The sequence below is a fragment of the Anopheles arabiensis genome, chromosome 2, assembly GCF_016920715.1.
Source record: "Anopheles arabiensis isolate DONGOLA chromosome 2, AaraD3, whole genome shotgun sequence".
Classification (NCBI taxonomy): Eukaryota; Metazoa; Arthropoda; class Insecta; order Diptera; family Culicidae; genus Anopheles; species Anopheles arabiensis.
The window spans coordinates 51,329,957-51,353,686 of NC_053517.1; the positions used below are offsets into that span (position 1 = coordinate 51,329,957).

Consider the following 23,730-nt stretch of genomic DNA (forward strand, 5'->3'; position numbering starts at 1 on the left):
TGGTCGTCGTGGTTTCGGGCGGCTACCCAACGAACTCCACGTGCCAAGACCGCGCGGGCGAAGGTCGATAAAGTACGCGTTTGTTGTGTTGTTGTGCCGACGGCGGTTACCATCGTGACGCGCTCCGATTGCGCTTTCGGTCAAGAATTTTGCCTCAAAACTCTTCCCCAGGTCTGCGGAAAGCCTGCGTGGATTGGAGAGGGCCGAATGGCCCAAACATTCGAAATCATAAAACATAAGCCCTTGTGGCAAGTGAACGGAATAATGCATTACAAATTAGTCATTGGCACGGATTGGCGTGCGAACTGATGATGGTGATTGTGATGTTTTGTGATATTTTACGTGCAAAGTTTCCTTCCAGCAGTTGGTTGTGCTTGCTTGCGCTTAAATATGTATATGGATATATATTTATTTATTCGCTACCAATTTAAACTATCGCCTGCTCTTTATGCCAAGTCAACTCATTCCCTGATAGAATATGCCTTCTCTCCAAACTCGTAATATCTTCTGTTCTGACTTGTGTCCGTCTTTTCCGGGTTGGGTTGTGAGTTTAGCTTAAGGTTACGGAGGATATAAATTGATTTTTGTGATAGAATATTGAGAAGATTAACAACTGCCACCCCCACCCTCCCCGTTGCATACTAACTACACACGTTTGTCTTGGTTAAGGTTGATTGGTTAAGATTGTGTTGTATTGGGTATTGGGTAGCAGCGCTGCTGAAAACTGCTGAAATATGCTCGGAATGGACGTGCTATCGATGGTGCTATCGTTTTACGGTGAAAGCCCTTGCAATCACATCTACATTTTGGTATAAAATTACTTTCCCTGTACCCGCGCTTAGATAGATGCGGGGCGGAAATGCAGTTGGCGATTTGGAAGTGATTTTACAAACAGAAAAGAAGGAACAACAAAATAAAATAAAATAAAAATTAAATACTAAAAACAAATCCAATTCAATTCAAACACAAGAAATGTCACTTTAACAAATTGGACACAAAACACATTTTATCGTATAGATTCTAAACCAACTTAAGGCTAATCAAACACATCCTTCTTAGATGCACATTTTCTTCGACTGTGCACTATTTGCACATAATATAAGGGGTATAGAAAGTTGGAAACAATTGCATCTCCTTCATTTTTTTACATCAATCGTACAAATGTCCCTATTGGTGTTTAGTGTATGTTTTGTGTAAGCTTCACTCGCTATAAACACAGCTAGCAATGCAAACAGCGCCAGCCCGGTTTTCTATCTTAGTGGGTCTATTTAAAGCAGTGTGCGGAGTCCAAACTCTCCATCGATATCATGCTATTGCACTCTAATCCTTCGTCCTTCGTTAATGTTCAATATATGTCCCCCAAGGTTTGGTACTGACTCATGGGGACTCATTTAATTCAAATGTATCGGTAAGTGAGAGTGTGCGAAAGCGGCACAATCCCACATTCCAATCCAAACAACATCAATTGCTTTGTAAGATGATGATGCCCTAATCGAGCACCAAGCAGCGTTTGTCCCAAAATAGTAATTTCTCACACCAAAGCAATCGCGCTGCAAAATATGTTGGAAAAATTATACCTCAGTGTTTGTGTGTGTGTGTGTGAATGATACACTAGAGGAAACGGGTGTGCAATAGAGTGCATTAAATTCAATACGCAATCATACGCATATCACGAAGGAGACAGGGAGGATGGCCACGTACCACTCCCCCCAAAAACAGATCACACAGAAGGACGCCTACAGGAGAATGGAGAAAACCATCGAAAACCAGAGAGTATCTCTCCCTCTGAGGGTGCAGAGCAAAACACAGGATCATTTTCGGTTGAAATCGATTCAAAACCATCATCACAGTGCGCCTAAACCCAATACTACACACGATACATGAGACACTGAAGCACACAGAGCGAGCGTGCTGTGTTTAATGACTTAATAATTACGTTGCTTAACGAGTGCGGTGGTGGTAAATGTAACATGTTCTACCGTATAACAAAACCGATTATAGCAAAATTCCTGCTTCAAACTTTCCCCCTCGACTCCCGCGCTAGACCCGCTTAAGCCCGTCGCGTGTGGTGATGGCTAGGCAGCTAAGCGGTCCGAACGGTGTGTCCCTCTGCGTTTCTTTTTTTTTTTACTTCGTGACGCTGCAGTTGATCATATTACAAAGTAATTGATTGAAACATTCGTTTTATTTCAGATCCGCCTCGTCTTCCAGCAGCTCATCCACGTCCTTTTCCCAGTTGCTGTTGCGCTCGTTGCTACCATCGTTCACCAGCTCGTAGTCCTGCAGCTCCGCCTCCAGATCTTTCTCCCATTGTTCCTCTAAAAAACAAATATATGAAACGAGGTTTAAATTAGATAAGCAAACAACAGAAAATGGCAATCTTTTGAATTTTTGTGGATGTAACAAACAACGTAAAGCAACGGAGTAAAAAGAAAAGCTGCAAACTGTTTTGACACAAGAAGAAAGCAACGAAAATAACGAAAACAAAGCATCGTGTCGTTTAATACAACAAAATCTTAACAAAAGTAAACAAAACACACCAATAGAACCAATGTGTCTGTGTGTGCAGTTTGCAACGCAAAACGATATGGGCGGGTCTTTATGTTTATGTTCATGTGGTTATCATAACTGACGCTGTGTGTGCAATTAGGAGAACGCAACCGGGTTTAATGGTTCGTTTACGCAAAACAAAGAAACAAAACTGCTTACCAGTTCCAAGTTCCTTTCAAGTCAATAATAAAATGGTTTAAACTATTAAAAAAAACACAAACGTACTTTCTTTCCATTAAACTTTCTGCATACTCACTCAACAACAACAGTGAAACGTTCAAAACGTTTTGGTTTGAATCAATAATTGCCTTAAAATTTATTTTCTCTATACAGAATAATCGTCTCCGTGTTGTTTGTTTGTGGGTTGTGTGTTTGTTGTTCGTATGTGAGTGTTTGGTTTAGAGTTTTTCCGACTAGTTTTCCCCTTCCCTCGTGACAATGTGTGAGAGTGTGTGTGTGTGTGTGTGTGAGTGAGTGTACCAACAATAGTTTGCTTTTCCACCTTTTTTCCTTTTTTTTGTTAGGACGTGTTGGGTGTGTTGGGTGTATTTATATATATGTACGTTTGTGTGTTTTGTTGTGTTTCCTTCACTTTTACTCCTTTTCCGCTTCTTTGCATCACTCACTCACTTTATCCTTTGGCGCAATCGCACCACTCCCCCCTACCCCTTGTTTCACCCTGTCCAGTGTGGAACGATATTGTTGTATGTAGTATTTCTTCTTAGGTTATCATGATTGCAAGAAGTTAGTCTAGCCGATTCTGTTAAACACTTGCCGTAAGTGAGACGAGCCGGAACGTAAGTAACGTGGAGAAGATAAAAAAAAAACAACGTAAAAACAAGGACGTTCGCTCTAACTAGATCCTTCCCGATTAGCTAATCACACAACACTCTTTCAAACACACGCACACACACACTTCTCGTTCAATTGTTTCTTAAACAGGTCTTAAATAAGCAAACCAACACAACACAACATACGACAACAACACCAGTCACAATCACAAACACAACTAAAAAGACATTGGATGTGAGTGTGTGTGTGTGTTCAAAGCCCGAAATTCGAGATTCAAAGTTGTAAATGTGGGAGGCATTACAGGGAGAGAGATTATAATTCGCTAACCACAGTACTGGGAGAACTAAACCATTGCATACTCATTCCTCTGCCCCGTCACTTAATCTCTGGTGATGAAATCTGTTCCGTAAATTAAAAACTATTTCTTTACCCTCCACGTACGCACCGGCGACCCCTTTTGCTTTCCCTAAACACGTCACTGACTGCTTATAATGCATCATAATCTTTTCACACCTTTTGTATAGAACCGATCCGATATATATATAAGTATTTTCTCAATAAGGAGTTTGTTTGTTTGTTTGTTTGCTGTTTTGTAAGGTTCGTTAATTTTTACTCAACACCACGCACACAGTTACATACAGAGACAAACAGAGAGACAGACAGAGAGAGAGAGAGAGAGAGATAGATAGAGAAAGGAATGTTTTTTTTAGAGGTGATAAGGAGGTTTTTGTTTGGGACTAGGGAAAATTCCAGGGAAGGAAATATTTGTTTTTGATACTTGGGTGAACTTTTCATCTCGCTCTCCTCCATCCACACACATTGATGTTCGGTTTTGTTTTGTTTTGTTGACCTTCACAAATATATGTTTTTCGTATTTTTGTTTTCCTTTGGTTTTCGCACTCTTATGCTTTTTTGTTTCTTCTTCTCCTTGTTGTTGTTGTTGTTTTGTTTAATGTTGCATCACGTTTTCGGTTGTATTGTCATTATCTCTGTTGCTTTCTTTCTTTTTTACATATCTTTCATATTTTTTTGTTTATACGTTTGCTATTATATCCTTAAAATCCATACCATATCTACGAAGCACTTCGCTAACACGCACGCCGCAAAACGTTTTCTTGTTCTGCCTGTGTGTGTGTGTGTGTTTCTATACTTTTCTTTCCCTCTTTTCGGTTGGCATCGCGTTGACATTCCCCGTTGATGGTGGGATGGCGGCTGCTATATCAATGCCCCGGTTTTCTCCCATGTTCCGCGCTTTCGTCAAACCTTCGAAAGGACGGGAAATGCCTTTATTTGAGTGGAAACCGAACCAGATGCTAGGACTTCCTGCTCCTGCTTTCATCCTGGCTCGAACGATCGTTTGCGTTTTCTTCTTGTTTTCTCTCCCCTTCGCATCCATTTGAGTTCTGAATATTCTAGCGCGCATTCGTAAAGTGGCCAATATATCTGATCTAGAATAGAATCAACGCAAATATGTATAACATCGAGAAACTCTGATTTGTGATCGCTTCAAATACTAGCATTGTGTGTGTTTGTGTGTGTACATATATGTGATGAATACTGACTGACTGGCTATAGCGCTGTAGCATTGTTCTATGTTTGGTGAAATCGTCTCTCAACTGGAATTGTTTGCCATAAAGCGCGCGCTTGGGTAAGGTAATTTGTCCTGATTTCTTTCTTCTTTGCATTGCTTGTATTATGTGTCTGTGTGTGAGAGTGAGGGAATAGAATTTACTTGATCACGGCGCATTGTTCCTCCAGCATTAGCATAATAACGCAATCAAGTTAAAGACAAATTAACGAACGCGACTGATCCGCTCGTGCGCGCTCTTTTATCATATCATTTGATAGGCAGGTTTATTAGGGTAAGGGTGCTAACATGAGACCGACGACAACAAGGGACACAAGTTAGTTAAGTTAGGTGATGTGTGAATGTGTGTGTGTGTTTTTTTTTTCTTCTTCTTTTTAATATGTAGCATGCCATTTGAAGCATGGAAACGTATATGATTTTACATGGAAAATGGAAGATCAACTTTAACATCCATAATATAGAATATATCTCTTCTCCCACCCACACTACGAAACAACAACTTTTACACCGCCACCTCCCCCTCCCCGCTTCGAGAGACACACATCGATCGTAAAACACATAATAAACGCTTAGTTGCATTGACGGTGACGGTGCCGCCCCAATCAATCACAAGCATTAAAACACCACTAACACACACAAACACGCAAGAGAATTTAATGACAATGGAAAGTGGAAGTGGCTTTGCCATGTCAAACGTAAAAAACGTGTTTCGGTGGGTTTATGACAAAACGAATCATACATAGCAAACTGATTGAGAAAAAGGTAAAGCGCGTACGCATCGAACTGAAAATTTACTCTAGTGCTCTTGCAAACATTGATATATGATGATTGTTAATGCGACGGGGTGGGGGGAGGGGAAGGAGGTTTTACGATCATCCTTCCATACGCTACAAGTGTTTTGTCTTTGTTGTTATCCTTTTCCTTTTGTCATTTTTTTAAACCACAGCCTCTGTCTCACGCAAATAAAGTAACAGTTATCGAGTGCACAAAGGCATGTATGTTAAAAACTTATACTTGGCGTTAATCCAGTGTGCATATCTTCTTCTTAAGTCAAAATTAACAAAGGTGTTGTTGTTTGCTGTTTCTCTCACCTTACGATAATACAACAAAGTGTCGAGGGGGAAGAACTTGTAATGGACTTGCCTTGCCCGAAATGGATCTAACAATATCGGCCACATTCATGATGACATCCCCCACGCGTATCCGCAGGAGAGCAGCTTCAAGTTGTTAAGCTACAATTAGCTTAAAGAAAGTCGGTTCACATCTAGACATCAGTAAAGGAACAATTATAGAGTGTGAATGTAATGCTCATTTTTTGGGTTTGCTATGTAAGTTATATTTTTCCATCTTATGTTGAGATTCAATGGTGTAATACGTATAATTCGTGAGTATTCGATGGATAACGCGCGCTGGCGGTGGTGATGGTGGTGGGTGATGGTGGGTGTTAATTTTGGTTAAAGTATGTTTTCGTTCGTTCGTTTTACCCATCGCAGCCGATTTGTTTTTGTAGATTAGATAGGAGGGAGGTTTTTGTGTGTGTCTATTTCCACATCATCATCATACTGAAGGCTGAGTATCACGTAAGAGTGTGTGGGAGAATGAATTGATGTCTTACTCTCTGCTTTATCACGCCCTCCCCTCTCCTCACCATAAACAATCACTAAGCACTGGAAACAACAACAATAAATATCATTTTCTCGATATAAGATTCTCTCGTTCACTCCTTCCTCCTTCCTTGCGCTTGCCCAGCATGACTGACTTTCAAGAACAGATTATCATAGCTAGATAACTAACGTAACGTGTTTACAGGTCGATGTTTGGTAAGAGTTATTTATATACTGCCGCGCGTGTCTCTTTGTCCTGAAGGAGATAAATTACCGTCGTTTGCGAACCGTTTTCCGCACACAGCTGCTGCTGCTGGAATGTGTGTAGTTTCGTCCATATACCCATTGTAGTGGGTACTTGCACTATTATTATGCACTAATTGTCTTCGTCGAGAAATTGGTTTACTAATTGATTCCGATAATATAATATATGTTCGGTTTGCTTCGGGAAGAAGATGCCGCCGGGTGGCAGGGAAGCTGTGTTGATCCAGTTCCCACCCCAACCCCTGCTGCTGGTGTATAATTAGCTTAAACGTGTGGGGTTTTATTCATGTTTTTCTTCCTTTGTCGGCTTAACCATGATTCATTGTTATTAAGTGTTTGTGTATGTGTTTGTGTACTGTTACTGCGTGTGTTAAGTATGTGTGCCTTAAGTTTTTGTTTTCCTGCAACCAACAAAATATTATAATGATGTTGTTTTACTTGTTGTTCTCTTTTCTTGTTGCTGTTTTTCGTGTTGTGTTTAATTTCAATATGGTACCCACTCTCGATATCGATATACATTGGTGAGTGGTGTGTATAATTTGTTATATCTTATTAACATCTTATTCGCACGCACGCGCTCATTTTAGTCCTATTTGTTTCATATGTCTGTGTGTGTGTGTGTGTGTTTGTTTTTATGTTGTTGTTGGTTTGTATTATTTAGTTTTAAATAGGTTCGCATTGAAGTTAACTCTTCTATACTTTGTTTTGTGTTTGTGTTTGTATGTGTGTGTGTGTGTGTTAGGCGCGAGAACATCGATACTGTAAGTAGCTCTGTTGTCCGAGTATGAGAAGAAGTTCACTAGTTTATGTATGTTCCGTTGTACGCATTTTCTCTATTGCCGTTTTGCCATTTCCTTGTCCCCCCAACGCGCCACACCATTGTTTTCTTGTGGGAGGGGCCTTTTTTCTGCCATTATTAGAGTCTTTTTATATCATACAACGCAGTACTTTAACGTGTAATAGAGATGCTTGCGGTATTAAGGTTTCCTCTCCTTCTCATTTACAATAAGAATAACTGCGATTACGGTAGATTTAGGTTTTGTATCGTGCTACACTTCTTTTAGGCTGTTTGGTGGTCCATGGGATTACGCGTGGCAGCATAAGGAGACGCAAGTAAAGGAGTCAACCAAACGATACAAAAAATGGGAAAGTAAGAAGAAAAAGAAAGGTATGTTAGTATTATTCACAGTTATTAGTTGTTTTTTTTTGTTTTGTTTGTTTTTGGTTTCATTTGCTGCTAAAGCATCCAACACATCGTTTTGGGAAGTATAGAAATCATGGAGGAATGGGAAAGCGCATACACATTGGTTTTAAATTTCAACAAACAAAAATAATTTGTAAAAACAGCATGTCATTTGTACTAAACTAGAAGTACAAATAACATTTTGCAATAAAACAAAAGAGTTTTCGAAAAGAATAACTCATGCCTAATGCAAAATATGTAAACATCAAACAACTAAATGAGGGTAGAAAACAAAACATTTAAAGCAGTTTGCGTTTTGCGATACCATATGAAGACGAATGAGAACAGTAGAAATAGAAAATGTAGCACAAGAGGAAATAGTCAAAATGGACTACAAATGTATGAATATCATCTACTTTCACAATTTCTGTTGGCATAATGGCATATGCCGAAAGAAACACTAAACCACGGCCCGACTTCACTAGACTAGTTTCCAACTCCTCGTGAACTGCCAAGTTGCCAGAGCAGATCCAATGTCAAACTCACGCAAACAGCCTAATATAGATAGTAATATGAGCGTGCGCGCGTGCTCTTTCAATCGAGTCGAACAATCAAATCTCAGAATTTTCCCAAAACAAAACTCGATTATTGTACGATTAAAACACGATTAAAATACGGGTTATTCCCGGCGATACACTAACCGAACCGAGGCTACGGTAGTGGTAGACATGAAGGTAAATTGCAGCCTGCGGTGATTTAATTTTAACGATGATTTAATTTACTTTTGCACAACAAAATTGTTTGCAATAGTAATTACAATTACGTTACAATAACACTAGATTATTATTGATGAAATTTGCACTAGTTTATAACCACATGAACATTTCAACTACGGAAGGTAGAAATTTTTTTCGATAGTATATGAAGCACCATTTCTCCGCATTTTGTATTTGTTATATATATGTAACATTAGCTTATGATTATTCTATGACTAAAATGTAAAACGAATATATATGACGAATAAGCAATGAAACAAACTCAACGTGAATTAATTAAAAAACAGACAAACTTATCAAAGTGGAAACAGATGTTGAAAATATTTCAGAAAAATTGGAAGGAAACAGTAGCAAACATGCAGCATTAGTTAATATTGTAAAGCTAAAGCAATCACGTTAGACCTTATAAAATTTAAAAAAAGAAGAGATGAGTAAAATGATAATTATTTATTAAAAACCACCAACTTGAAATGTTCCATCTCAGTTAAGTATCAAGCAATGTTGAAGAAATGTCCAAGTGTATTCGCTTGGAAACGATTTACCAAACATTTCAACCCAAAGAACCCACATTTGTTGACTTGGAAAAATCAAACTGTAACACATTTGCTGTGAATTTAAGCTTATCAAAGACACACACACACACACATATACACATATTAGGTACAAAGAAGCACATCTTGGTCGCTATGCATTACAGAGAAAACTACAGAATGTTGGTCGGTAACTAAATCAAATCAAAATAATCACTACGAATCAATGGCACGGTAAGAGCTGAATGCACTAATAGAGCTACTAAACACCACATTGGTTATCAAATACACTTTCATAAAGTCGAGTGAACTTATTACAAGGCAAGAGAGTTGGAAGTGTATTGCGTTTGTCACTTAATTTAAACAACAGCAGTCCTGGCACACGCACTCAAAAACACACAGAGGTACAGGCAAATTTTCACATTCGCACACAACATATCAGTATCTCAGCTTAAGGACAAGTGTGATAGACGGACAAGCATCAGCACCGAAAGCCAGAGGGTGGCGTGCGGGTAAGAGCGCCCATAATCCAGTGGACAGTGTAGAGAGGTGATAGTGATGTAGAGCAAACAGGCACAACTATACATGATAATGAATCTTTCTCTCAAATCATACGCCACAAACACGGAACTGGACGTGCATTGTTATAGATAAGCTCCATGTTGGAATCGTTTCTTTCGCTTTCTCCGAATTGTATGAGAATGATGCTGCGTTATGCAATTGCTCTTTAAGCTAGCCCGGCGTAAGGAGGCACAAGCATTGAGCCTCATCAAGTTTTGTGTTAATAAGTGTGATCTCATCATATAATCTTAAGCAGTAAACTTAAACTTGAGGTAAATGTGTATGTACGATTATGTACGAAATGAATACAATAAATGCAAAGATAACACATGAATGTACCAACGGAAACTTGGAAGTTTCTGTCAATCGCTTCAATTCTATTTCTAAAATCTAATTTCATTTTGATTTGGTTCTCTTTTGCATCACACATTACATACAAATGTTCAGAAAAGATGGTTGATGAACCAGAGCGAAAAAGAGGGAGAGAGAGAGAGCGAGAGATACGTCAAGATATGAAATAGTGAAAGATAAAGAAAAATCGAGGAATTAAAATACTATCGCCTACCGTTAGCGAATAGAACAGTACTAATCACCAGATGCCAGATGGGATTTTGTGGCTTTGTGAAGTAAAAGCATGAAGCATTTATGGGAAACGAATGTTACAACAATTCCGTAACACTGGCCCGTTTTTAAACGTTCATCTGGAATGGGCAGAAAATGAGATAGGCGAATGTAATAGACCGTCACCCCGTGCACTCGAGCATTCCTATGGGACCTTTTAACCAAGATCAAAATTACTATTTAAGATCGTGTACTATCCGTTCGTATTTAGTAGTGCCTCTCGTAATTATTTAAATCATCTGTACATAATACAATTGCAGACCGGCTGAATTCAACACTTTTACCCAAACTGTGGTGCAATACACACACATAGGTAGAATAGTTATGAAATTTGAAGCAATTAGATTAGTCACAGGTCACACATTTTCAACTAAAGGGTATGCTAATAATCAGAAACCAACCTACCGGTGGTTATGCGGCTGTTTGCTTGTTTATCTGCAAAAAGGTTAAAAAATAGTTTTTACATTTTACATTATCACTGAAATTGCATTGACTAGTTTTTACTGCCTCTATTTGTTCTATAAGCCATTGTTGTTATCTATAACTTGCTGGTGCGAATGTTCCACAATTTACCATCATACCGAGCCTCTGAGATCCATGCACTGACAAACTGATAAGTACAAATTTTTAAATCAAGCAACGTAAGCATCCGTAATACAGTGTTTCTGTAGTTTTCTCTTGTAATGCCATAGCTGAAATTATAGGTTTAGCACCCCACTGCAATCAAACAATTATCGCTACGGAGCACATATGTGGCAAACGTTCAACCAAAGGCGATGTACTGACCACAATAGTGCATTTGCTTCTTAATGTAAATAGTACATACTGTAGCTGTTAAAGAGTAGTTCCTTCTTAGAGTAAATAGTACATACTGTAGCTGTAGATGTACAGTATGAGTTGTTAAAAGATTACTAAATATTTCCACACCATAGTCCACTAACATAGTTCCACACATAGTCGCATAACGATCGCTATTGTAAGGAACAATAGGAGTTTGTTGTTATTTTCGTTCAGCTTTCTAATTGTTTACGTTGTTGTTCTTTCCACCGCCATTAAGCGTGCTTCGATTTCTTACCACTTTTCTCGTGCTCAAGCCCGATAGATTCGTTTGCCTGTTGGGCAAGACTATCGATTCCGAGCTTTTTCATACCGGCTTTTACCTCCTCCAGGTCTTGTTCGTTCGTATGAAAGCTGTCGGAAATGAACTCACGGTGTGCAGGTTTGCTAGCAGCAGCATTGGTCATGCCGGATTGCAAATCACTAGTGTTCGTTTGTGCCGGCGGTGATTGCTCGGGACTCAAGGGTGATGCTGATGTTTGCTCTTCTGGGCTTGTTGCCGGTGAGCTTATGTCGCCGCTTTGATTAAGCATTGACCCAACAGACGATGTTCGTTCGGTATCTTTTGGGTGGTGTTGGTGGAAAAATTAAAATTTAAATTAAGACATAAGAAACAAAAGAAAATCTAACCTGGCTATTGGGAAACAATAGATATCTTATAAAACCATAGTAAAAACATAGATCCATAACGGTTATTATGAAACAAAAAGAATAAAAAGGTGAACCTTTGGTATACTCAAAACCTATGCACACCACCAGTGCAAGGCTCTTTACATAGGACACGCATAACAACTTTAAGCATGGTACTATTTCTATTCTATGGTGATCGTCTATATCTAATACCGTAATTATATCATATCACGTACAGCGCTACATGACTCTGAAGATACTACAAACTGCACTGAAGGAAACGGAAGGAAAAAATAAGCTTAACGCAATGTGATCCAAAGGCTTTGAAAGCATGCAAATTAAGAGACATATTTTGCTAATTTCACCGCGCACAGCAAAATAGCCATCGTAAGAAAACATAACAATCGATCAGGGGGGAATCAAGGATAGTTTCTTCAGACAAAAAAAGGGGGAGGGTGGGAGGGAAACAATGAGATAAATGGAAATTGTTGTACATTACCCTCTGTGTCTTCACTAGCGCCTCGTTTGACAAACTCGTTATTATCGCCCAATGTGCCCAAATCGGCCGCTTGACATATCAGGGACACGCGATAGAAGTAGTTGCGCCAAAAGTTTTCCTCCGTGATGCTGTGAATAACCGCATGGATTAGAGATCATTAGTTTTGCTGACGATACTGTTTGACTACAGTGTGGCAACACTCACATTTTGGGAACCAGTTCAAATCGCATCTTTTCCAATTCTTTGTCATCATTCATAATGGCCAAAGCGACTGGGTAAGACGAATCGTAGTCAAAATCAAACTCAACCCCAGCCGGCGGTGCTCGAACGAAATTTCGGCGATCCTGTAGAAGCAAGTAATACGATCCATTTAGCGTTACGCTTTTTACCATTGACATACGAAGGCAGCGCAAAGAAACGGTAACTCACAGCAGACAGGCTAAGAATTTCCTCCTTGATCTTCGCCTCGTTAGCATGACCCGTCCATGGACAAGCGCCGGCAGAGCCGCCTCCTTGTTGATTTTTGATGAATGCTTCCTGCTCCTTGCTAAACTCTCCCAGAATACTCTGTTTTGAGCGTAAAGATCAATACACAATCACACAAAACAAACATTAATAAAAGCAGCTTCTTCCCGCGTTCCACATAGTCTTAGATGTAGTCTTACGTTATCTTTTAGATGTTTGATCTTATCACCAGCTTTATTGAATGATGAGTACAGGAACGAGCCAATCGATTTAGCGCCAGCAGTAACCTTATGTGTAACTGGAAAATAATATAAACAAATATATTAGCAACAACATGCATCGACTACATTTTCCCCCGTCTTTCGTCCCATTGCTTTGTTACCTTGTCCAATTTGTCCAGCATTTTCTTCAGTTGGTGTTCCCGGGCCGGTTGCAGGGCGTGAATCGGCTCCTCCCGTAGCGCTGCGGGTTTGAAAATTAAACAAAAACACAGACACATGCACATTAAGCACGATAAAGGTGGATGCACGATTGATATTAAGTAGAATTAGAAAAAAACAAACAGCAAAAATACGTATCAAAGCGAAACTGCTTTCTTTGCCACAAAAAGTAAACAAAGAAAAAGAGCAGAAAATTGATAAATGCATTCGAAGAGTTGCTTAACTCGTACATTCGTTAATGTAATAAAAACAAAAAAAATTCAACACGCAAAAAAATTAACGCAGCTTTGTGTAAAGAGGTAAGTCAGTGTGTAAAGTGTGTATTGTAAAAAAGATGTAGCATATGGAGCTAATTTCAAAATGTGAAGAAGTAGAAGAAGGTAAGAAAGTGGAGAAAATGTAAAGTACATAGTAAACGTATTGTAGTTAAGAGAAAATGCGATATAAAAAACAAACAAACAAAGGTCGAAAACATTAGAGACAAAAAACAACAGTCGAAATTACTTATATTGATGAAAATAAAGTGACAGACGAGAGACCGAAAAAAATCAACAACAAACAAAAAGCGGTACAGCTCAACGTTGTAACGTTGAATTCCAAGAAATTGTGTATAATTGTGTTCGAATACAAGTGTTAACAGCAAAGTGTAAGAGATACAAAGAGAGGGAGAGAGTCCTGATTAGAATTAGGTGACAAGAATTATGGAATATTTCAAATACAGTTATATTGTTTGTAATCATATGCATGTAAAGGAGCAAAGATAAATATGGAATCTAAACTAGATGGAACAGTTTTTCATACTATCAACGTATAGATTGATATTCAAAAATGCTATTGGAACTACTGTGTTGAAGGGAAAACTTAACTGCTGTTTAATATAATTTCCTAGGCAGTATAATTCAAATTGTACGATTGTAACGATATGCAAAAACATCTAAGGAAAGCCAAGACTAATAACCGCATGAAATTGATGCGAATGTGAAAAATGGAACAATTGAAAATGTTTTCATTAAGTTTACTTGTGTTGTTAATAAATCTATTTGTTTTGTTTTCAACAAACACTGTTTTTAGCCGACTATTCCTAGCCATTTCATAGCCATTCAGTATCCACGCATGCGATTAAGGTGGGATATAGTACTATTTTATGGTCTGATAAAAGGAATTCTTTGCAATATAGCAAGGACACTCTTTCTGAATTAAGCAACAATAAATAACGATTAACTGGATGGAAATTGATGGATAGCACTTCAAGTGGGACATGGATCGATTGTTGAAAATTAGCAGAAAGTGCTAATTAAATTGCCCAATCTATTCCCACGAATCCAAGACACGTTTCGTCTGTGAGATGGTAAACAAAAGAACACACAAGAATAAATAAGAAAAAACTGGGCGCTAATATTTCAAGTGCCAGCAATAAATCCAGCATCTTTGGAAACATTGTGAAATTTCAATAATGCTTAATGCATCTTATCAGCGAGTTTCCTGTTTCCCGGTGTTAACAGCATCAGTCCCTACACCATCCACCATTCATAAAAGTGCATTAGGAATTGATTAAACAAATTAAATGTAAAATCCACTTCATCGATGCTATGGTCATGCACAAACACCATGTAGTGTTGCCTGGTTAACATTTCCCGAATTCCAAAACAGCCAAAACAGAGTGGGACGGAAAAATCAAGGGCACAATCCAATTATCGGGCACAAAACAAACTGGCACCGCACCAGAAGACAGCAATTGGAATGTGTTTTCATGTAAGTTTAATATGTTTTTTTTTTTGCGACACAAATGAAAAAGAAACAGTCCAACAAAATGTACGCCAAGCACGATGATTAACATATCATACGGAAGATGCGATAACACGGAAAGAATAATACGGACTTAAAAACGAGAGTAGGAAACAAAACAGCCATCAAGATTGGAACGGAAAAAGGAAACGGAATAAGAGCTTGAATGTACAATACAGAAGCCACAATCAACTCTACCTTTCCTGCGGCCTGCTGACGATACGGGGGTAAGACAATCAGAGTGGCAGAATGTGCAGAAAGTGACAAGGGAGGAAATTAAATACAATTTAAGTGAAAGAAAGAAAGTTTTTAGCCCACAATCTTGACGTTAGTTATTTAAGTTTAGCTCAGGCGAATGATTGAAAACAAAGGAACATTTTGATATATTTGGCAAAGTATAATTTACTCGCTGTTTTCAATTTTAACTAGTTTCGAATTAGATATTCATATTAATTTTTTTATATAAGATCGGTTTATGCCGTATTTTACTCACAGCAGCACAATATTTTAAATAAAAAGCATCAAAGCTCTACCATTGGAAAACGAACATAAAAATGAAACTCGTTGTCACTAATCAATAGAAGTGAATTCTTCATTTTTGTCGGGACTTTTTTGACTGGATTATAGCCAGATAATCATCAGTCCATCAGTCTTTGCTACGAGGGGCGGTCCGGTTGGGTACCAATTCTGTTCGATCTTGTAGATCCTCTCAAGGCAACTATCTTATAGACCACCGAGTCGCCATATGAGTTAAATGATTTTAAACAATACCATTCAGGACGAATTTGGATGAAATTCAGTCACATGTAATATATGATTTCAGAGATTTCGGAGATTTCATGTAAACCATCTCATAAATGTATGGCTGCATCGCAACGAAATGATACGTAAATATCCTCTTCGCCTACATAAAAGCTGACAGAATGTGTTTCAAAGGGTGGTTAGATTTGCTGCTTACATCACATGAAGGTGGTTGTTAAATGCTTGAAGAAGACAACAAAACTCAGCACAGAACCTCTATTGTACTGTAAGATATTTACATTCACATTCGCAAAGGTCGTTACTACGCCATCTTTTCTATTCAACGTCACACAGGCACGCAATACGGTCAACTCCGTTGAATGCTCATTCCCACTCAAATACGTTACTGTCGAAACGGGAGACGCACATCAAAAAAGCTGAACTCGGAAACTCAGGAAGGATTTCATTTCTACCCTAGCAGAGGTGGGTAGAGAACAGTTTGAAAGGGTGGCGCGATGAATTGCCATTTACTGCCTTACTACCTTTCCCCAACTGAAATGAAAAATTTCTACAACCTCACAATACAAAAAGCTGACGTGCTCAAAAAGTGGTAGAACACCGAAACCTTCGAGAAGCAAAAAAATAACATCCACACACGTCACAATCCATCAATCCCCGGGGTTGCCGGGGTTTGCCGGAAAGTGTTCAAGGTCGAGAAATGGGGATTCGATCCCGTTCAATGGGTTGACATTTTTCGAGTGTCCCTCCTTTCGAAGGACACACCTTTTGAAGCGCTGCCACGGCACAGCAGCAACAGCAGTGGCACACAAAGAACCGCTGCGAACGAACGGAAGCGATGAAAGTAATCCCGATACAATTCGGTTCGATAAACGATTTAAGGTGGATCGTTTTTTGGGATCATGTTCTTTGTAACGCTGTAGTGTAGTGTCGTGTTGGAATTAGTTTTTTTTTTCTCCTCTCTCTCTCTCTCTCTCTCTCTCTCTCTCTCTCTGATGGGACACTTCAGCGAGGATAGGTGCGGACAGGCAAATTGCACCCGATTGAACAGAGGATTTACATATGTAGAACTATGGTAAATACACTCGAAGAAGCTTTTATTCTGTGCCCAACAAGTGGATTAACCATCTACCTTAAGCTGTACATACAAGTAAGTGTTCTTCCGATCATTTCTGTATTTTGAGATTAAGGAGCGCCAGGACGATTTATTGTTGTACATGAAGAAATAAAAAATGGGTCGATCAAATTTGAAAATTTCAGTCCACTAAGATGGCTAATAGACATTATGTTCTAGTGATTATCAGAACCATTATGGCTGTATACCCCTTACATATGTAAGGGCCTTACTCTTAATCATCCGTTAACTAAACAATTTGGTTTATTTTTTACATCAGATATGGCGATATCGTCCGCCACTATTGCAAACTGAAAAAAAATGAACACAACAACCAACAAAAAGCTGTAATGGTGCCCCAACCTCATCGCAAAAGACATCATACGAAACCATTAAAGCGACCCCACAAGCAAAACACACAAGTGAACATTATTGCCAGGATTTAGGAATAAAGTTCAATTTTTACGAGCAATAATTGCCAGCTTTGATTCCGTGCGTCCCCGGTTATAAATAAGAATGGTTTCAAAATCGCACTCCGTGAGCTTCTGCTGCTGCTGCGGGATGCATTCCGCCAGCTGCTAGCAGTTGTCACATACTGATGATGAATGGTGGTGGTGCTAGCCAGAATGAACTTGAGAGTGAAACGTGTACAAGTGGGGCTGGGTGCCTTTTTGGTCGTCGTTCCGCGTTGCTCTATACCTTCCCCGGTTTCGTTGGCCGGGTGGTACGATAGCCGTACAGCGGATATTAACGTTGCGGTGGAAAGTTATATATTCGTTTCATCCCGTGCTTCGGGGGTTAACATAAAGTCCGTTTTGTGATTCTGCACACTTCACACTCCCACCACTTTTGCTCTGTGTAGTATCAGCTGGTGTTGTTGTTACTGGGATTTGTATTGTAGTTGTTGTTGATTTTGTTATTGTTGCTGTTATTATTGTTGTTCGTATTGTTGATGTTGATGTTGTTAGGATATTGGATGCCCAGCTTCGCAATGCTCTACGGCCAAGTGAATGGAAGTTATGAAAGGAACGGTGATGTGTTGAACACAAGTTGAAAAATGAACTAACAAATCGAAGAGAGAAAAAAAAAACAGGACAAATGTTGCGACAGGCGAAAGAATGAAATGGAAAGAAACTCGACGGATGGAGAAAAACTATCAAAAGAAAACTAATAACAACGAATGCTCGGCAGCGCAAGGTGGTGTTCCGTGAACGACTGGGCTGCTCCATCTGCGTAAAAAATTACCCATGTGGACTAATATTTCTTTTTTTTTGTAATTTGTTTTGTGTGTGAACATAAATACCCACAAAATGGGTAATATTCAGGAGCAACAGACGAAACATATCACTCATATATTCGGTAACACACACGTCCCGTCTGTTCTGCTCCTGTCCTGGTTGTAGTTGGGTATGAATGTGTGTTAGTGGATGATGTTTTTATGCGAGAGAGAGAGAGAGAGAGAGTGCGTTAATTTTGAAAACCAATAAATTTAATGAACGGTTATGAATTATTGTACACACTAAACAAATATTACTTAAAACTAGAGTTCAAATGGGCCATACACAAATGAAGAAATTTTCATGATATATATAGAGATCGATAAGGATATATAGTAATCATTTTGCATTTTGTTTGTAGCTGTTATGACTGAGATTGGTAGTTGAGGTCGATTTTGTATTTATATTTCCTGTTGTATTGAACAGAACAATGAACATTTTGTTATATTCGGTTCGTTTTGTTTATGTTTTTGCTTGTTCTTGTCTAGGGTTATTTGTTATTAGACTTTTCGTTGCGCAAATGAAGCTACGGAGCTTAGAAGTTCTACGGAAACGTGATCGATTATACATAGCATGAAAGGCTCGGGCCTATATGTTGAGCTACTTGCAAAACAAAGGGATGTGCAGATCGAGAGAATAAGTTGTACGAGTTGTTGGATGTTGGTCGGTTTGAGCTAATGATGAGCTAAGCTGAGAAGACTAGTGGTTAGTTCAAAAAAACGTTTACGTGATCGCTAGTTCAAGGGTTGAATGGGCTGATGTATGCATCAAAACGAACAAATGAATACAATACCACTAACGGCATGATAAACAGTGATAGTGAACATTTGTGGTTTGTTTGATTTATTATTGCAATTGCATTTAGAAGAAGAAGAAAAAACAAAAAACCAAACAAGTGGGGAAAGGGCGCAAACGGCAGTCGAGCGTAAAAAGTGCTAAATTATTACATTTACAAACAATTGTTGGTGAAAGCAAAAGTTAAATTAGCGAAGAAGATAGTAAATATTTAAAAAAAATATATAAATACGAATACGAAGGATAGGAGAATTACACACACACACAAACACACATATACAACAAAAACTACTACTTTAAATTCATCTCCCTACACTGACATGCTGTCTGTTAGCAGAACAACAATGGTAACTGTATAGTTTCATACTCTCCTCAAAATCTATCTAAAACCCTGTATCTAACAACATTTTGCGATGCTTTCTTTATTTATTGCAGAAAGCAAAAAACGATACAAAACAATCCACAACGTGAGGCTTGTGTGTGCACTCAACCTCGTGTAGATTGGTGCTCCCGGCAAAAAGAGGAGGGCATCTAAATTAATTCACTATTTCGCATCACTCCCAATGACATTCTCCCACGCCAGCAATCTGTCAGTGCCAGTAAATGGCAGACCTGCAGCACAGCAGTCAAGCCAGGACAGACAGGAGCAGGATTTGATTAGTGTTTTAATGCTTCGCCCGGCAGGGAACAAAACAGTAAACAGACGTTCATCTGCGCCTTCCCATTTCGTCTGACCAACCAATAGCCGCTCCTGTTCCCGTTCGCTAGCCCATCGATTCGTTGTAACTGCGCCTACCGACATATTGCAATGTCGGGCGCAACACGATCGCCACTCAAGCAGCAAGGGGCAGTAAAGGAAAGGCGAAGGCAGCATAACAACTGACCAACCAGAAAGGCACACTCGAGACGGATGTGACCGGAAGTTTAGCGAGGCCGGAAACGACAACAACCGCCCGCTGGTGTCAACGGTGATAGTGGTGGCACACTGCATGGCTAACTGGTTACCTCTTCCCGGGTACGCTAACGTTTTGCAGACCGTTGTCAACAGATTGTACAGATAATTGGGTTTGGGGTTTTTCTACTTCTACTTCTCCTTCTTGCTTCTGAATCGATGTATCGTGCGGCATGATTCAGATCCCAATGGGTTGATTTTCCTTTTGCTTTTCCCAGGACCACGCACGTTAACTTGCAGTTAGAGACTTCATCGTAAAAAGACCCTATACTATCATTGGGCTGCTCTGCGGGAAATCGGCGTTTAGGGAACATCGGACTAGACGAACTAGAAATCATGCTGAATGATTTCATTAACATTTTATTACACACCACCAGCCGGTCAACGCTGCTCAAGCTGCCACACGTCGTTAGCCGTGGCGGGGGAAGGGTTTTTATGCCCGAATGGTTAATTTCCCATGATCTCCGGATATGCGTGTTATGAGTTCACACATCGGATTTGATCAAATTATAGATAGCCAGAGTAACACGACAAAGTACAAGCCGTTGTCTAACTGTGATGCACAGCTGACATTTTGCAACTTCATGCCTTGTATAATGTATGTACACTTATCGAGAGCTAGACAATAGAACATACTCGATTACGCAATGGTGCAATTTTAAGTAACTAAGAACTAATTTCAAACTGAAAATTTGCATGCCAACATAACTAACCTATAAGTCTCATTTGGTAAATATATTTAAGGCAAGTTTAAAGGAATCGTAAGGAAAGACAGATTTTTTTAAATTTTAAAGAAATTGATAGAAAAGAGCAATCTTTGGAATGACGCAATCTTTGCTTGAGTTGTGTAGATCTATAGAACAATCAGGGCATTTTCCTGCATTTTGAATTGAATTGAATTAATACAGTTTATTCTCAGTTGTGCAAACGCAATTTAATTCAAACACAGATATGAAATGTGAACAAATAAACGTAAGAAGAGAGAAAGCTACGTACAACATTTATCTATATATCTAAGAACAGAAGAACAGAACTAAGTTGACATAAAGCGGCATATTAAATGTTGATCATAAAAAAGAATTTTAAAGTTAATATAGTGGAAACTCTATTATCTACTAAAGGAATAAGGTAATTAAAACTAAACATAAAATAAGCACATTTGACCGCTCTTTAGTGTTTTTAGCCTATCAATTCGTTAACTCTACGGAGGAATTACTAAGACACTAGCCAGTTAGATCTTGGTCGAAGCAATAAATATGTAAATAAAATAAGTCCAATTTTTAAGGAAGTGCCGACAAGGTTGCCGATGATGTGGGTCAAATGCTAGGCAAAGAACATGCTCAACATTTTCTATTCGTAGTATTATAAGTACAGAACGCTATTTGTGTTCTTTGACTGTCCAGTGTGGTACACTAAAACAGCGGCACAATATAATATCAGTGCTCTCTAAAATCCGATCGACATAACCACTCTGTCCATTATTGCCCGCAATTGCTCTCTATTATTGCGTCTGTGACACTATCCAACTCTCGTTCCTTTTCTCTCGCCCTTCATTACATTCGTACAGCTTGGGGGATTCAAATTTCAATCAATTATGTATAGGCCCATTTACCTAATATACCTTGACCGGTCCTCCTCATCGGCAGCATCCGTCGAGCCGGCAATACCTTGACTAGCCTTCTCGGGCGACGTGACCAGACCCTCGTTCGTGATGCCACCGTTTTCGTCTGTCTGGTTCGCCTTCCGCAGCCCTGGAATCGATGGCATCGAAGGCATCGCTGGCATGGCGGGCATCGAGACCGTCGGGATCGCTGGCATCGAAGGGATCGAGGCATTACCGAGCCATCCCGTCACCTTCGACGACACACCAGAGAAAACACCACCTTTGGTTGGGCTGTAGGGGAGAGAAGAAACAAAGTGATTGAAATATGAGAGAAGAGGCAGTGATTGGAGGCACCGAAAATTGTTTGTTGTGTGGCTATAAATATAGAAGAAAAAAAATCCATGAGAATCTTAAAATTGCGCAACCTACGAACCACAATCGAAAGTAAAATATAAAAGATACATCGATAAAAGGGGGGAGAGTGAAGTTGAATCCGTACAAGAGCTCATACCACAAACACCAGCATCTTTCCAACCCAAACAACGACCCCCCCCCCCCCCTCAAAAAGTGCTGAAGTGTGTCTAAACTTTCTATCAACAAACAAAGGCGAAGCTAATAAAAATGAAATGGAATGAAGACATTATGCAGTCAATCTAAAACGCTTCTAAAAGGTCGGACAAATATTTATACACAGCATCGCACCGGAATCTCAACGCCGGAAGCTGTTTGCAAAGGCCAAATGGGGAATCAATCAAACGGTATTGAACCCAAAAAGAACAAAACACATTCACAGCACCCTATTATGTTGACCGCTATGCAACAATGTTTTATTCTTTGAGTTGTACTACTAATAAACAAACCAAATAACAAAGTAATTTAAATGATACATTTACCCAAAATATAACACAGGAAAAAATCACAATGTCCTCAAAGCCAAAACCAATTAAAACACAAAGAACAAAAAACCTGGTACAACCTTAGGGACCAAAGCAATTTAAACACAACAAAGCTGTCCCCATGCTACCAAATTTATCGGAATATCAACAGGCCGATAAATCATCAGCAGCAGTTTATTGATTGTAATGAACTATTGTCTACTTTACATCCTTCTATCGATAGCATCAAGCGTTAACGGTTGCTCGCCGTACCAAGCATTGTTCTATGGCATCGCCCTTTTGTTTCATTTTTTGCTGCTCTATAATCTGTTGTTTAATCTTCACCTTTTAAAATATCATCAAACAAAGCACGTACCCATAAGTATCTTTAAATTTATGGCCGAAAATCAATGATCTGCTCAACCAGCCAGCCAGCACATATCCATCCCATCGTGCAAGCCGGAATGGTACACAAGCTTTGCTCGGTTTACAAGCTCCAAATGATTCAAGAAGCTTAGCGTAGTAATGTTGAATCTTACTGTTGCTGTCCGGGCATAAGTACTCATGCCCAAAATATTCCAAATCGAACATTCCATTCACTCTCGCGGACGTGATCATAATCGCAAATTATGTTCACCAACGCTCCTGCCATCTTATGAATGGCCGACTCTTTGCCCGGAATGGAAATTCGGAAATCGATTCCGTTTCAATCGTCTTACGAGCCCACATAAATACATACGGGTGGGGTAAGATAGTGTCATGCATTTGAAATTATTTATGTTTTATCAATTAGGAAACAGCATGCTACTATGGTTCTAGTAATAAGATTATATTTCCATTTTTATATAATAAAAAATAATAAAAAGATTTTTACTGCACTGAAGTAATAACAACTCACCTATAGAAAAAACAACTCTTTAAAATAATAAAAATAAAAGGTAACAATAGCAAATTAACAATAAACTCTGCTCATAAAAAGATGTACAGTCTGTTCCCGAGTTATGCGGTTTGTGCGTACCCCAGGAATCCGCGTAACTCGAATATCTGCGTAAGTCGAATTTCACGTTTTTTGACTAGAATACTATTGATTACTCGGAATTTTTTATTTAATTTACTACTTTTATACACTTTATCATTTATTTGATATGATTCGTGCAGAAAATTCTAGTATTTCTGGCTTTTAGGCGGTTTCAATTTGTTAGCAAAAATGCAATTAATACCGAACTTGAA

General features: G+C 39.0%; 1 protein-coding gene and 1 long non-coding RNA gene across 6 annotated transcripts in view; both read right to left on the minus strand.

The window, feature by feature from the left end:
* Window positions 1-368: 368 nt before the first annotated feature.
* LOC120897446 (synapse-associated protein of 47 kDa) overlaps window positions 369-23,730 on the minus strand; it is a 30,036-nt gene continuing 6,674 nt past the window's right edge. Inside the window, exons 4-12 of one of the 5 annotated variants that reach the window (XM_040302364.1) lie at window positions 21,644-21,916; window positions 15,324-15,335; window positions 13,283-13,362; window positions 13,101-13,198; window positions 12,865-13,002; window positions 12,640-12,779; window positions 12,436-12,563; window positions 11,545-11,868; window positions 369-2,318 (exon numbers count right to left, since the gene is read on the minus strand). In XM_040302364.1, the coding sequence (XP_040158298.1) occupies window positions 2,185-2,318; window positions 11,545-11,868; window positions 12,436-12,563; window positions 12,640-12,779; window positions 12,865-13,002; window positions 13,101-13,198; window positions 13,283-13,362; window positions 15,324-15,335; window positions 21,644-21,916 (1,327 nt within the window). In that variant the 3' untranslated portion in view covers window positions 369-2,184. Of the gene's footprint in view, window positions 2,319-11,544; window positions 11,869-12,435; window positions 12,564-12,639; window positions 12,780-12,864; window positions 13,003-13,100; window positions 13,199-13,282; window positions 13,363-15,323; window positions 15,339-21,634; window positions 21,917-23,730 lie in introns of all 5 variants that reach the window. The other 4 variants (XM_040302363.1, XM_040302362.1, XM_040302366.1 and 1 more) reach the window with 4 other exon arrangements.
* On the minus strand, window positions 2,836-10,868 carry LOC120897458. Its single transcript, XR_005738529.1, has 2 exons — window positions 10,414-10,868; window positions 2,836-7,863 (listed from the first exon to the last, which is right to left on the minus strand). It is a non-coding gene; the product is annotated as an uncharacterized LOC120897458 (long non-coding RNA).